The sequence below is a fragment of the Astyanax mexicanus genome, chromosome 6 (assembly GCF_023375975.1).
Source record: "Astyanax mexicanus isolate ESR-SI-001 chromosome 6, AstMex3_surface, whole genome shotgun sequence".
Lineage (NCBI taxonomy): Eukaryota > Metazoa > Chordata > Actinopteri > Characiformes > Acestrorhamphidae > Astyanax > Astyanax mexicanus.
In genome coordinates, this window is record NC_064413.1 from 31,046,990 (window position 1) to 31,063,114 (window position 16,125).

The following is a 16,125-nucleotide window of genomic DNA, read 5'->3' on the forward strand; positions in this document are numbered from 1 at the left end:
AGCATTTATATTATACTTCTCTTTGTTCTTATAAGATGCAAGGATTCTGATTGTAGTAAATATTGTCGCTGTCACATAAATGCCTTGTATATATATATATATATATATATATATATATATATATATATATATATATATATATATATATATATATATATATATATATATATATATATATATCCTTTTTGACTATTTTTCATATTTTACATAATGTAAATCAGATAATAATAATAATAATAGTTTTATTTATATAGCACCTTTCATACATAAGATGTAGTTCAAAGTGCTTTTCAATATAAGATCAATATACAAGATAATTACCAGAGGTACATTACAACAAGGTAAACAAAATAATAGGAAAAGTGAATACCAAAAAAGAAAAAAAAAAAAAAAAAAAAAATTATCAGCAAAACATAGAAACAATAAATATAAAATATAATTTATAAAGCTAGTAGAAAGCGAGGGTATATAGATGTGTTTTAAGCTGTTTTTTAAATTGTGTAATATCTGGTGACTGTCGAATGTGTATCGGTAGAGAGTTCCAGATTTTTGGTGCATAAAAACAGATAGTTCTTTATATTATTATGAATGTGAAGAATGTACATAGTAAATTCGCCAGAGTTAAATCAACACTGTTATTGTTAAATTAACACTAAGAGTGTAAAATTTTAACACTGTGAAGTATACTGTGTACCAATAGAAATGTTTAAAATGACTTGGAATAAACTCTTTTTACACTGACTTCAATTGAACTGTGTTCAATTAGTTACAATATCTCATTCTGGCCCTGTTCCATGTCTGTCCTGTTCTGTCTTTGTGTTTTTTCTTGATTTATAGCTCCACCCCCCTCGTTACCTGTCCTCAGGTGTTCCCAGTTTCCTTTCCTGACTTGTCTGTAGTTATAGTCCTGTGTTTCCTGTTTCCTATGTCAGTTCTTGTATGTTTATGAGTTGGTTTATCCAGTTTCTATGTTCCCCATGTTTCTTTGTTAATTTTGTTCTTTATTTGTTTATTTATCTCTTTTTAATAAAATGACTTGCATTTGTGTCCGTTCTTCGCATTCTCTTTTACCCGCTGCACCACAATCCTGACATACAAGCTTTTTGTATAGATGCTAAATGAATACCAGCTGAATACTTGCCTAAAAATAGTTTAGTCTAGCAGGTATTTAAGTTTTTTTTAATAAAATAATTAAAGTAGTATATGCATATTTTTTTATTTATTTACATGCAGGGGATGCACATTAGAAATCAATTTCCAGCATTTAAAATGTTAAAATACATTTTAGGCTAAATAATTTTCACTGTAATTTCTTATAAGTTATAGGTTTAACAGTTTAGACTGAAAGACTCTGTTTACTCCTGGTTACTTAAAGTGAGATGTAAGGATTATATCTGAATACATATATAAGTGTAAACACAACCACTAGCTGGAGACATAAGTGTAAAGGCATAGATACTAGGTACATGTCATGACCAGGTGTAAACAGGGTGAGACACTCAGTTTTTAAAAAGATAGTTGGGTGAATTATTAGAGATGATTTTTAAGGATCAGTTCTGTTTGTAAATACACTCAGCCTAAGTTAGCATAAGCACTGGAGCAAATGAAGTGATTGGCAGGGATGTGGGACGCTCTTTTAAAGGCTGTCATCTGTCTAATCAGAAACGCTAATTACACCTTATTAGCTGCTCACAGAGGCACGCACAGAATGGCTGAAATGCACTGGAGCGTATGCAGGGTAGGATGCTGCACTGAACAGACTGTTAAAACAACATGCAGGAAATGCATCTGATTCATGATTTGCGACAGTAAGCAGTGACAGCAGTGCTGATCGCAGCAGGAACTTGGCGCAGCAGGGGGTCCGAAAATGATTAAAGAAAGGGATTATTTCCATGCCATGTTGCCCTGTCTCCTGAGATCGCTAGGTGTGTTATTTTTTTTTTTGCTTTATTCCTCTCCGCTTTTCCTGTTTTAATCAGCAGGATCTATTTACAAAGTCGGTGTCTCATGAATAATTCCACAACCACTTCGGGACAGAAACAGTGGAATTTCACAGCGGCCATGCTGATTTTCTGTCATGAATCATTTAACAAGGGGCAGTGTGGGGAAGTTTCTGATTATTCTGTTTTTCGCACTATAATGTATACTATATATTGTGCAGCGTAGGCCTCTGTTAATTTTCTCTTTTTTACAGCCCTTATAATTACACCACCATAGCAGGCTGTAATTGCATACCAGCAAGTTTTGGGTCATGATTTATTGTATGGAGCAGCAAAACAACAATTAGCATAATAGCTTTGGCAAGCTTATGACCTCCTATATTGTGCCTGCAAATTGCTGATTGGCATGTAAATTATTTTCATATTCTTCGGGTAAATAGAGGCGAATGAACAAGGAGGGTAAATTTGATGTTTCAAGTCGTGATTATTTTCGTAATTTGTTGTAATGAATCTCTGGATTGTTCCGAGTGCCAGTAGTGCAAATGAGCACTTAATTTAGAAACTAACATGGACATGCATTTTAATGGCATCATTTGCATACATTATGTTGTGCTAAATGTGTGTACTAACAAACTGGAGTGTGCGGGATTAATTGGTAGACTGACCTGCTAAACACAGTTTAGGAGATAATGTTGGCACATACTTATCCTCTCTGCTTTTCCTGACTGCTCAACTTTAACCCTTCAAGTGCTCGCTCTCTGCCACCTCCTAACTGAACTTAGAGGTGGATAAAGACACTTGAACCCAAATATAGTAAAGTATCATGATAAAATAATGACTGAAGCAAAAGTCAAAGCACCTGCATTAAAAGCAAGAATTTGTCTAAATGTACCAAATTAGCTGTGTAGGTAGGTTAAGTTTGCAGCATGATGACACAGCAGGTAATCTGTGTAAAGTTTTGGGTGTATTACTAGATATCCCACCCTGTAAAAACTTAGTTCAGGGAGGAACCTTATGTTCAACCCTTGTGCCATAGAGCTGCTGAACTGAACTCAACACTGCAGCGTTGAGTGTAAACTCCACCCGAGTACAGTTATAGTGCCGACCAGAGAACCACTATCAATATATGTGATCAATATGTCTTTTCCACAAGTCACAGGAAAAGTGAGATGTCTGTTATCCTTCATACAGTCCCTGATCCAGTCTCTACAGATGTGAAGAGGTAAGTATGGTACCTTGTGAAGGACTGGTGCTCTGTGAGTTCAACGCTTTGTTTATCTATGTTGCTCATAATTCTAACTGCATTTAGCTATACTTCACTTTAACTAACATTTTTAACTATTTATTTCTCTATTTATTCTATTTATGTGTTGATTGATTTTTTATATTTATTTACACAAAAAAAAATTTATTCACACCACAGTTTGGATCTCATGTTTGGTATAAGTACATAAATACACAAGTACACAAGAACCATGAACCTGGTAACATGAAGGTTCAATCTGAATACACATACAGTACCATTATATCTCTATCAAATGCACTGCACATGAAGATTACCTTTATGTATGTGAAATTAGTTGAAGACAAATAGATTTCAAACGAAACTTGAACCAAACATTTGTTACATTTAGAATGTTCACATAACTTTTAAAAAGTTCACGCAGCATTAATCTAACCAACTGGGTGTGCTCCACCAAAGTTACACTGTGCACTAGCAGCCATTTCCGAATAGAACTGACAACAAAAGAGACATCATTCTCTCTATTACAAATCAGAGTACTGTCAATATGATTTTAAAGCTGTTAAGATAATTTTGTTGTACAATGTTATTTCAATGTATGTTAACATTAAAAAAAACGTTCTTCTGAAATGTTGGAGATTTAGTTTCCAAAGCAACAGTGTAAAAGAAAGCAAATTACTTATTTTTTCTTTCCTTCTTTTTTTGCCCACCATCTCTCACCTTGTTACACCAAGGTTACACTGAGTTTCACCAGCCTGTAAGATCTGATAATGTCTGATCTAAGAATATGGTGAGATGCTGATAGGTGTCTGAGAAATTCTTTCAGACTTTCCTCGTGTGGTAATTGTCAAGTAAGACACTGCTTGGTGAGCATGTTAATAACCAAAAAACAAACGAACAAAAATATCCTAGACCTTGAACATTAATAGCTCCTCCACTTTCCTAATATCATCAACATCTATGCCCTTTTGTTTACAAATGAGTTTAGCAAACACAAGTGCTTGCACAAATTAAATTCTCCAGACAGCGTGCTCACAGTGCATTCTAATGAGATCAGCGTCATAACATTTAGCCTCTGCGCTCTGACAGAACTGAACACTGGCCTAGTAACTGCAGAAAGCCTTTGCTGAAAGACACAGTATCTGCTCCAGCCCATAAAGATCATCAAGTTCAAGGTGTCTTTGACGAGAAGTCATCACAGGAATTAATTGAATCAACTCTCAACTCATGCGGCATTAAATAGATTCAGGCGTAGCATAATTAATAAAAGGATTATGCGGCCCATTGACATTACAAAAAGACACAGCACCCATTGAACTGCTAAATATAGAACAAACTGAAAATATGATAAACAAGTGTTGTCTAAATGCTTGTTTACATGTGTAAATATATCCAGGCACTCCTTTCAATAAGTAGCTTCAGCTACTTTAAAGTGATTTTTTTTACTGAAAGAGTTATTTAACTGTGCACACAAGGCTTGCATAAGATTCAAAACCCTGACACTGACCTACAAAGCCAAAAATGGACCAGCTCTTTCCTACTTGATGACAATGGTCAAAGCCAGATCTGTACCAAGTACGGCTCAACTCGACCCACCATCCGTCAAAACCCAAAGAAAACAAACATCCCGACTCTTCTCTGTGCTGGCACCAAGATGGTGGAACAAACTTCCACTGTGTGTTAGAACAGCAGAGTCACCTATGGTGGTGATAATAATAATAATACAATTTTCTGGGGTTCTAAACATTGTCAAAGCTTGATGTATCGCTTGATCCTAGTCTCTGCAGACTAGCTATGGAATTGGATTTGAAGTGTACAAGAAAGCACTGTACTAAGTTGCTCAGAATAAAGGTGTCTGCTAAATACAGTAAATGTGAATGTAAATAAGACCATAAACAGAGCAGAACAGATAGAAGCTAATATGTATAAGATTAGCCAAATAAACCAATGAAATAAACATCTTACCTCAACATGTCTAACAGTCATTTGCCCAACATGGGCAATACAGGCAAGGGTAATTGCCTTTTATATTCCCTGTTTTACCCTGCTTTTGAAAAAAACTGAACCGATGCACTCTATGTAGAAGCATGGTCTAGTTTAAATCCCGCCCACAGAGAACACTGATAGGTATACTGGGCACAAGATAGACTATTTAGGATGTGTGGAAAACTACGCTTTCTAAACAGAATTGTTTTCTCCCCAATTTAGCTGATTATAGTAGCAGTGCCTTGGTCCACTTTTACAACTACAATTAATTTTGTATAGTAATAAAAAAACAAAACAATTTTATGCTACAAGTTCTGGAGGTGGGATCTTTCTGGTGATGTCAGCATGTTCCATATGTGTGACCTAAAAAAACACTAAGAGGCAGGACAGTCCTAACTTGACCCACCCTAACTTGATTCCACACCTAGACACTTATTTCAATACTCAATTTATAGTTCTGCGTTGAACCTATGCCATAGTCTACGTATATAAAAGTGCACTATGCAGCAGAGCGTGTTTGTACTTCTGTGTGCGCGTATCAGCAGCTCTGCGATGTTCTGCAGTTGAAACTGTGAAGGCGAGAATGTGTGGGCGGTAACACAAGGCCCGGCAGACCAGTTTACAGCTGCGATTGTCCGTGTAACGTGACATGTAGTAACATTTTTGTGACAAGTTTGACACAGAAGTATAAATTGGGCTTTGCTCTGTCTCACTTGTTTGCTCTTAAAAGTATTCAATTAAGACTGATATACAATGTTGTGATTATGTAAATTGTGGGTATTACCGAGCTGCTATTAATATGGGTTTGAAGCCCACAAATCACAGGAGAGGTGGGATGTTTGCATCTAATATGTTTGGGACGAGTTGGACTGGCATTTTGATCCAAGTTAATACATATTCGTACTCAGTAATGTTCAACATTGCCCAAAGATAGTATAATGTAAAGTGTACTACCAGAAAAGTAAAGGCTGTTTCAGAAAAAAAAGCATTTGATGATCAGATGTCTACATCATTTAAATTTACAGGAGACATTTTTTGGACATGGATGAAGTGTAGTCTTGGTCAAAATTGATGTGCTCAAAGTGAATCATGTCTAAGGCATAAGCTTTGCTCAGATCTGGGAAACTGGCCCCATAGTGGTAAGTACAGAATCATTAATGAAACATGTGGTAGCTTCTTGTGAAGCATCTTCAGAAACAAACTTGTCAAGAGGAAAACACGATGGGATCTGGGAATAAAGTATACTGCTGATGCAATCGAGTGGGATTAGGGTGTATTTACACTTGAAAGATTCTTAGTTATCCACCAAAACTGTGTTTGACAGTTCATCCACCACAGAAGTTGCTGAGAGTAGCATGTGGACACAATTCTATAATTCCAGCAAAATGGAGCCCCTTTTTCTGAGCTTTTATCTGGATCAGAGCGACTGCAGTTGGTTTAAACTGTGATAAACAAGCAACTACAGCATGGAATGAAAGCTGTTTGTTTCTGACAGCTCTGGCAGAACACTGTGGTTGTTGCTGGAATCTGTGAAAGAGCCTTTCAGCAGACCTACCTTCTGTTTACTGAGGGGTGTAACAATATACTGATGGCAGCAGAATACAGGCCAACTACACGACCGTGTACAAGTCTTTTTGTGTCAGTAGTATTTTGAAATTAAATAAATATTCAGATAGACCATGTTTACACCTGCTTACTTCTTTGAACTAGTATCCGAATTGAGTTTCTGCATTTTTACACAAGCATTTTTGCATTACCTCCTCATTCCATCAGTATGTCCTAATAAACCCACACTTTCACAGGACTGGATCAAGGTTACTATAATAAGCTCAGCTAGTTCATTATTCATTATTGTAATGTTGCTAAATCAAATAAACAGGACTTTAACAGTACATCACAATCTTAAATAAATCTTATTCTTATACCCCTTACCATATATTGTGTTTTATTAGTCTGCTGGGATGTTAAAAATCATAACCTTCCTAAAATGAGTTACTGTTTTTGGCCTAAATCATCTCCTCATGATGCTGCATGTCCACCTGTGGTACAATTGCCTACAGAATAAGATAATTGCCTATGTCAAGAGTGATATTTAAGCTTATTTATTTTATAGTTAATAAAATGTGATTCAGGCAAGTTTAATAGCTTACCAGGATGGCAACTACCTTCACTGAACTAATTTCCACGATTTAGGTTTCGTCCATAATTTTTAGTATCATATAAAGTTAATTTCTTATTAATAACGGATATATAAATACCATAAATATTACATAGTAGTTTAGTCTTAATAGTGCATTTATTAATCTTTTTTTAATCTACATGTCAGTAAAATATTTAAGTCCATAAGAAATCCTCTATAATTTGTGGCTATTACAATTTTAAAACTGTTTTATATAATTTAGAGAAAAACAAATACTGGGATGTTGACTGGGAGCACTGGGATGTTGATATTTTTAATTGTAGATTTGTAACTTGTTTTTTAGGTTTATGAAAAACAATAAAGAAAAAGTGGCTAAATTAAAGAAAACCTGTATTATTTAAAAAATTATTATTATTATTATTATTATTATTATTATTATTATTATTATTATTATTATGTTTTTATTTTATGTTTTATTAAATGTAGGAGCCTTTGTTTTACGGCGTTTATAAAGAGGACTTTTATGTTGAAAGTCTGGTCTGTCATTAGCTCGAGCTTCACACAGCTTTGAAGATGGCCAGCAGCGACAGCACAGCGCCCGCCGAGCCTGATAATAAACAACAGCCTAGCGACTCTTACGATAAAAAGTGTATTTTCTGTAAAATAGTGAACAGGGAGATGGACACTGAGCTCTTACACAGCGTAAGTCCAGTCTGCGCTCTGCTCCTGACAGGGGGCTCAGTCTCCTTTCTGAGACCTACCTGTCCTCTGTACTCTCCCCTGATGACTGATACTACAGTTACTTCAGTAATAGTTCACATTAATACATTAAAATGCCTGGTGAAATTATCCAGTGTTTGACTTTTTTGTAATGTTAATGTAATGCATGTACATTGGGTTACCTCTATCCATTCATCTCTGTTCCTGGTGGGAGTGACACCGGTTGGATCTGTTTGTTATCTTGAGCATCACAGTCATGCAGTTAATCTCTTTAAATAGTTTAAATTCAAGTGAGATTATTTAAGGCTACTTTTCATATTACAAGCCATATTGCTCAAATCTGATTTTTTGCTCAGATCGGATTTGGCTATCTTAAGGTTCACATTCTCAAATGTACAGTACAGGCCAAAAGGCCAAAAAGTCTTCTCATTCAAAGTGTTTTCTTTATTTTCTTGACCGTTTACAGTGTAGATTCTGACTAAAGGCATCAAAACTATGAACAATGTACAATGTACTTATGTACTTAACAAAAAATGACCTGGCCTCCACAGTCACCGGACCTGAACCCAATCCAGATGGTTTGGGGTGAGGTGGATCACAGAGTGAAGGCAAAGGGGCCAACAAGTGCTAAACACCTCTGGGAACTCCTTCAAGACAGTTGGGAAACCATTTCAGGTGACCACCTCTTGAAGCTCATTGAATAGATGCCAAGAGTGTGCAAAGCAGTAATCAGAGCAAAGGGTGGCTATTTTTTTTAATTATTTCACCTATTTTTTGTTAAGTACATAACTCCACATGTTTTCATTCATAGTTTTGATGCCTTCAGTGAGAATCTACAATGTAAGTAGTCATGAAAATAAAGAAAATGCATTGAAAAAGGGAAGGTGTGTCCAAACGTTTGGCCTGTACTGTAAGTGATCTGTATCTGTGTGTAATGTGAACACATCTGTCCCTGAAACGCCTCACATGCGCACATTGATACGTGTATAAACATTGCCTTCTTTACCAACAACGAAAAATGTCATATATCAGAGAAGACTCGTTAGCAGCTCATATGTGGGGCATCTTTTGCTGGAGCGGAGAGTAAACAGCTGGTCTGAAGTTTATGCTCAGGTCGAGGAGGTGACAAAAAGGCCAGATGGCTTTCTTTTGCTGTTTTTGACACATCAGTCCTATCAATGCATTAAATGCACTTTGTAGCTGAACTGGTGCAATTAAACCAGGTTTAACCATTTAACCAGGACCTGGGACCCCCCCGTACACACAGGGCATTTTCCTCAGAATATTAAAATGAATCATTATGCTGTATGTTCACATTTGTACACTTTGTATTTTCCCCTACATTGCATCCACTTATTTTATTCAAGTGTTTCTATACTGTGTAAATTTAATATGTATATATCTCTATTCAGATTTTAGGTGCTGTCTCCGTATGTATTTAGACATCTGTGCTTTATTTTTATATAGAGTATATTTGTATTATATCTTATATCTTTCATACAAAGATTATAACTTAAAACTTGATTGAAGACATCATGTTATCATTGTTTTCATTTGTTTGAATTGAGCATTCTCTGTTTTCAGGATGAAGAAATATCATGTTTTAGAGACATAAAACCTGGAGCTCCCCATCACTATCTTGTTGTTCCTACAAAACATGTAGGGAACTGTAAATCGCTCAACAAGGAACATATTCCATTAGGTAAGAACACAACACTGGCCGATTTAATCCTAGACCTAGAGCTTTTCTACTGCAGTGTCAAGATTGCCACATTATTTAGGTTAATGTAGAATGTTTAGTTTTCTAAACTCTGTGGAAATTTGTCTCTTCTTATATTTTTTTAGTGGAGAAATTGATGGAAACGGGAAAGACTATTCTTCAGAAGAACAATGTCACAGATTTAAATGATGTCAGGTACTTTAAACCAGTTAAATGTTTAACAATTTTACACTGCTCTTCAGATATGCTTTGTAATGTAAGGTGGTCGGTTGTGACGGGGATCATTATCTTTGTGTTGTAGGTTTGGCTTCCACTGGCCTCCGTTTCACTCTGTTGTACATCTGCACCTTCATGTGCTGGCACCTGCCAGTCAGATGGGCTTCATGGCTCGCTTGATCTTCCGCCCGGACTCCTACTGGTTCATTACGGTGAGCTTGTAGATATGATCTGTGAGAAATTTGTTTGAGGTTCCTTAATTTAAACCTGTATAGGAAACAATTAAGGTGCTTTAAGGAACCATAAAGAAAGTTAGAGCATCAAGGAACCTTCAGGAAACATTTTCCTTCTAAAATATGTTTTAAAGGTTCTTCAAAATGTGTTAGTGGGTTCCTCCAATGTTCCTCAAGGAACTAAATAATTTTTTTGGAATTAAGATTGCACAATCGTTAAAAAGTCTTGAAAAGTCTTAAATGTATAGAAAAGTATATATTTTTAAAATATATTTTAATACCTCCTACTTGTCTTAAAATGCCACAGTCCATAAAAACAGGGTTTTTTTTTGCATTTAATTTAATAGTTTCCAAATTTAATCTTCAAGTTAGTTTACTGATTTAATGGCAGACTGAACCAAGTGGAATCAAATGAATTATTTAAGGCTCTAAGCAGTGCTAATTTTAGGTACATTGTTTACTTGCTATTAGTTGTATTTAAAAAGTCTTAAAAAGTCCCAAATTTAATGTCCTTATACTTACAGATAACCTAAATACTACATTTTGTGTGTTCAGCTATTTTTAATTGAAGCACTGCACTCCCTCATTTCTGGTGCTTGAGGGCCTCTGCTCTGCACATTTATAGCTTTTCTGATCCTAGCACATCTGATTTGGCTAATCAACTCATTAAGTAAAATGTGCAAGACAGGATGCCTCCAGAACCAACATTGAGAAACACTGACTTCAAGTAAACATTTTTAAATGTAGGTTATTATTATGATCCAAAAAAAAATATTTGTGGTTGCCCACTGATGTTCAACCAAGCATTTGTTAAATTTTATCAGCACAAACACTAGTCAATACCAGAACGCCATGTCGTGCCAGTGTGCAGACTTGACTTGTGATCAGTAATGTCTGTTTGTCTTTTAATTTTACGATTGCAGTTTTGCTGTGTGTGAGCTTTTGTCTGTTTTAAAACAAGCAGAATTATTTTTAATTGAGTTGTGACGGAATGAGAACCTCTTTTGTTTACAGCTGCGCTAACAGAATGCTGTGGTTGTAGGGAAGTAAAGAAGCCATTCAGCTAAACCCGCTTCTCCCTGTAGTAGGACTGTTTTAGTGCATTTATTTTGGTGAATGCAGAACCATGTTTTGTTAGCACATTTATTAGCATAGTATCTGAGCAGAACATTTTCTTATATCAGAATGTTAAAAGGGGAGGAACACTGAAAAGTGTTTCTTTTTCAGCTGTTCTCGCTTAGTGTGGGATTACTGCTGTAAATACAAGGCTTTATGAGGAAATGTGAATTATTACCAGTAAGGTTGTGTCTTCTTGGCCTTCACAAACAGGCACTGTATGGATGTGCCTATCTCCAATAGATTCTGCTTTTATGTATATTTAATGATGTATTTTTAGACAGTTAGTAGCAGTAGTTTCTAAGTTATAACTAATAGCAGCAGGTAAGTGTAAATTAAACTCTGCTTAGTCCAGATGTCAGTAGACTGGAATTATCAAACTCAAATCAGCATTAGGGTCTTTAAGTGTTACCATAGATTGAGGTCAGATCACAGACAAATCACTCCAGAGTTGAATCAAGAACAAGACCACCCCTTCTCTAGGTTTTCGATGCAGTTGTGTTTGGTTTAAATCTGAGTGAACCTAGTTAACACCTGCCCAAACAAAACAAAAAAAAAGTTGAAACTTACAAAAAGGCAAAGTAAAGTGCAGGTGTAAAAAAATGACCTTAGAGACCAATGCACGGTTCCACCATACTTCTTAGTGAAATGCACCTCATCAAGATATTTAAGGCCTTATCTTAAATGAGCATTCAGATTTGTGTTAGATCTGAAATTGACATGTACCCTAAAATGAAACCTAGGCATAAAAAGCTTTTCATTACATTCTTTTGTTGCTTAATATGAAATACATTAATTACCTAGCATTTAACTGACGGTCTTACGGATTGACTTACAAGGTTTATCGGACAAGAGTTTTTGGGACTCTTTCCTAAAGATTCTTATAGTGCTTTTCCATCAAAAGAACTCCGCTTCCTAAATCAGTTCTGTTTGGGCTTATAAGAATCGTGGAGCTTTTTAGTGAATTTTCACCAGTTTTAGTAGAACCGCCAAAATGTCACATCATACATCATTAACAGAGGGCATTGCACAGCGGCGGTGCTCCCGTACAAACAATCATGCCCACAGATGTTATCATGGTTCGTGCTGAAGAACCGAGTATTCTTCGGTTTCCGCTGCAAATGAACATTCCTGGTTCCAGAACCGGTTCAAAATTAGATTTGCGAACAAGAACAGTGCCGGTTTCCATCGATGGAAAAGCACTATTATTGGTGTAGTGCAGCATAGCCACCCAGACTTGGAATAAATCACCATTCCCCACCATGGTGGCAGGTTTTTATTGGTGTTATTTATTGGAAAATGATAACATGTCTTTAAATGTATCAACAAAACCATGTGCTGTGGTTAAATGTTATATTTCCAAGTTACAGGCTGACCAGTTACTCCAAAGACTGAACTCAATGGATTAGGAGGAGTAAGAAGGATCGCATTGCACTGGAACTTTTTTGGAACTCTAAGTGGACATGCTCTGTGGACTAAAGGTGATGCGCAAGTGCCTCTGGATTCTAATGCTTATTTAGGCATGTCTTGCATGCTAGACAGCTTGATTCAGACAAACTGAGTAATCTTGCAGCTACATTTTATTTTAATTTAGAAGCAGAACTTGAGTTGCATAATTTTGAACATTAAAGATAACTGCTTTATTTTGTTTGGTGAAAACATAAGAAAAATTCCTTGATTGCACTTTCTAACCTGTTATTTTAATTTAACTAATTGCCAAGTCTACTGATACATTAGATACACTGAATGTATCTGACACGGGCTTACTTACACAGGAAATGCTCATATACAAAACAGGATTTTCATTCCAATTAAAATAAACTTAATCTAATTAACATTAGATGTAAATTGAAAATGAAACCCTGTCACAAATAAAAAAAAATGGCAGTAATTTCAGATATTTGGTCCTTAGTTCTTCTCTTTTTTGAATGAGAAATGAAAAGCTGAGTAGCATATACTACATAAAAATGTTGTTTTGTAAGTATGGATTTATATCATCACATGGCTAAATTTTACTGTAGTATATTAACATCCCTAAAGTGTACTAGTACTTATGTATGTAATGCCCCATGACTGAGCTGAATGTGTGTGAATCGGTGTACGGATAAAATTACCTAAAGGATTTAAAGGATCTAAACACAATTTACATCCTTTCAGTTTCACTCTTTTACATTAGGCTGTTATACTGCAGCCTGTGTACTGTACATCAGAACATGAATGATTATTCTAATGTTAAAAGTTTAAGTGTAAATGAATTTAATATATGTGTGTAAAAAAAAAAAAAAAATGTAATTAAATACAACATACAAACTGAAAGAATTTAATTGTGTCTAGTAGTGACATTTACACAGATTTACTATGAATCCATCATTTGTTTTAAATTGTGTCAAAATATTTTGGATAATGTGCTCACAAAGACAATTAGCTTAAAACAGCACCCTAAACAAAACCCATTCCAAAACATGTTGTACTGTTTAGTTTAACACTATCAATGTGTGCTTGTGTGCCCAGAAACAGCAAAAGTGTTTTCATATTTTCCTTCATCAGAACATTTCAGACCGCATTAAGATCTGGTCACTTCATGCTTTAGTATTAGGATTATATCAGGAAAAGGCAGAGCAACATTAAAAATGTGAGTAAAAAACCATTGAAGACACATTGAAAACAGATACAAATCCAATCACTTATAAATACGTACAGCAGTGTAAAATCATCCTTTTCTCCAAGACACATTCAACAACCTAAACTCTTCCTAGTACAAACAGTAATTATTAACAGTAATAAATGAGAGAATTTGATTTCTGTCTGTCAAGTTAGTGTAAATACATGTGGCTAAAGATTCAGTGCACTTACTTGTCACATAATGACCAGGTGCAAATTGTATCTCCTTCCTTCAAACAGTCCCCAAGGCCTAAACAGTCATGGTGATACAGCTAAGGGATTTTGCAAAACAAAATAATAACAAGAGTGCTTGGGAGGTAGTCTTAGCCTCTTTGTTTCAAAACTGACAATTTCTCTGTCTAATAAAGCCAGTTAAACCAGACATCTGAAGCCTAGAATAGAGGTGATCTAGTTTCTGGTCATGTCATGTGTGAAAAGTATTTATATATTTAAAAATGTATGTTCATCAATTTCCATCTAGGTATTTCAGCACCCCATCTAATAAGTATTATTGCCTGAAGAGGAGCAAGTAGTCCTGACTTGTGCTTTGCAGACAAGATACGGTTATATTAAAAACCAATAGATTGTCTTTCTTGTGTCTACCATCAGTGTTGGGAAGTAACGGATTACATGTAACGGCGTTACGTAATCAGATTACAAATTATAAGTAACTGTAATCCGTTACAGTTACTGCTTCAATAAATGGTAATCAGATTACAGTTACTCTGCTAAAATTAAAGGATTACATTGCGGTACTTTCCTATTTTTTTGCTCTTCCAACACTGACAAAATGCAAATAACATTTTGCGGTGAATCGCTCTGATATGACAGGGAACTGTCTGCCCCTTCTCCCATCTCGCTGCACACACACACACACACACAGGGAGGAGGGGCAGACAGCGGCTCCGCACACACAACGAGACGAAATTAACTGACATTTTGGTCAACGAATAAAAACGAGACGAAAATTTTGGCAGGGACGAAATCCAATCAGAACTGATTTAGTTCTGTGAAAGGTAGTGACCAGTTAGGAAGAGATCCAATCACTGCTACTTTAGCGAAGGTGGAGAGGCGGGACAAGCGGGGTACTCATCCAATCAGTACCTGTTTTTCCTGCAGTAGCGCTGCGCGCTCAGTTACAAACCCGGGAATTAACCTGTCGATACTTACGGAGCTCGACTGGAAGTTAACTCGACAGTGTTCAGCAAGGAGAGAGAGAGGGGCGATATATTTCTCCTTTGACGTCGCAAAAAACAAGATAACGTGTAAACCGTGTGGAGCGACTCCATCTCCGGTAAAAACACCACAAATCTTTCAGCTTCTGCAGACCAGAGTCCCACAGATCTCCATGCAGAGATCCGCGTTTTAATACTGATGTTATTTCATGAGCTGATAGTGTGTTTAACTCGGCAGTGCACTAAAACACAGAACTGATACAGAACTCACTCATTAAGATCAGATCATCTGTTTAGTCTCACAGTGGGAAAGATATAGCTAGTGTTAAAGCAGGAACAGGTCAGAAAGAAACTCAATAATATATCCAAAATAAAACAATAAAATAAGTGAATCTATGAACCCAAAAGTCTGTGTAAAGTTCCTTACAGCACTTTCTCATAAGTTTCTCACTTTAACTCATGAAGTCTCTCAGTACATCCTGAGAGCATCTCTACAGGACAGTGAGTGAATGTGTGTTTTTGATCTCATTTACAGACTGTAGCTCCAGTAGGTGTGCTGGGGTACTGCTGGAGATAAAACTAGATCCTTTAAAAGCTGTTTTTGCATCTACAGCTCTGTTTAAACTATAATTTAACTATTCAGTTGTTTTATGACCTGATTTCTAGAGCAAAATTTTAAATGTAAAATATATATAGTCACACACCTATAATAATAATAATATACATTAAATCATATATAAATATATTTCACATTCAAACATTAACAATATTACTCAATTGGTTATTAAACGTTTCATTTCGTATACGTGTATAGTTAATAATTCAAGGGAACTGATGAAAAAAGCATTTACATTTACACCCTTTACATTTTAGTCGACTAAATTTACTGTAATTTTAGTAGACTATATTCTTATGACATTAAGTTGACTAAAACTAAGTCGACTAAAATACTGAATTGTGACTAAAACTAAATGC

At 35.7% G+C, this 16,125-nt stretch overlaps 1 protein-coding gene across 1 annotated transcript; it reads left to right on the top strand.

The window, feature by feature from the left end:
• The first annotated feature begins 7,845 nt into the window (after positions 1–7,845).
• On the top strand, positions 7,846–13,210 carry hint3 (histidine triad nucleotide binding protein 3). Its single transcript, XM_007251816.4, has 5 exons — positions 7,846–8,011; positions 9,614–9,731; positions 9,875–9,944; positions 10,051–10,177; positions 12,685–13,210. The coding sequence occupies exons 1-5, from the start codon at positions 7,883–7,885 to the stop codon at positions 12,721–12,723; spliced, it is 483 nt and encodes a 160-aa protein (XP_007251878.2). The 5' UTR covers positions 7,846–7,882; the 3' UTR covers positions 12,724–13,210.
• The last annotated feature ends 2,915 nt before the right edge of the window (positions 13,211–16,125 follow it).

Coding starts and splice junctions, on each gene's coding strand:
- hint3 (XM_007251816.4), top strand. CDS start 7,883: ATGGCCAGCAGCGACAGCACAGCGCCCGCCGAGCCTGATAATAAACAA. Junction 9,945..10,050: donor ACAGATTTAAATGATGTCAG/GTACTTTAAACC, acceptor TTTGTGTTGTAG/GTTTGGCTTCCACTGGCCTC. Junction 10,178..12,684: donor ACTCCTACTGGTTCATTACG/GTGAGCTTGTAG, acceptor TCCAAGTTACAG/GCTGACCAGTTACTCCAAAG.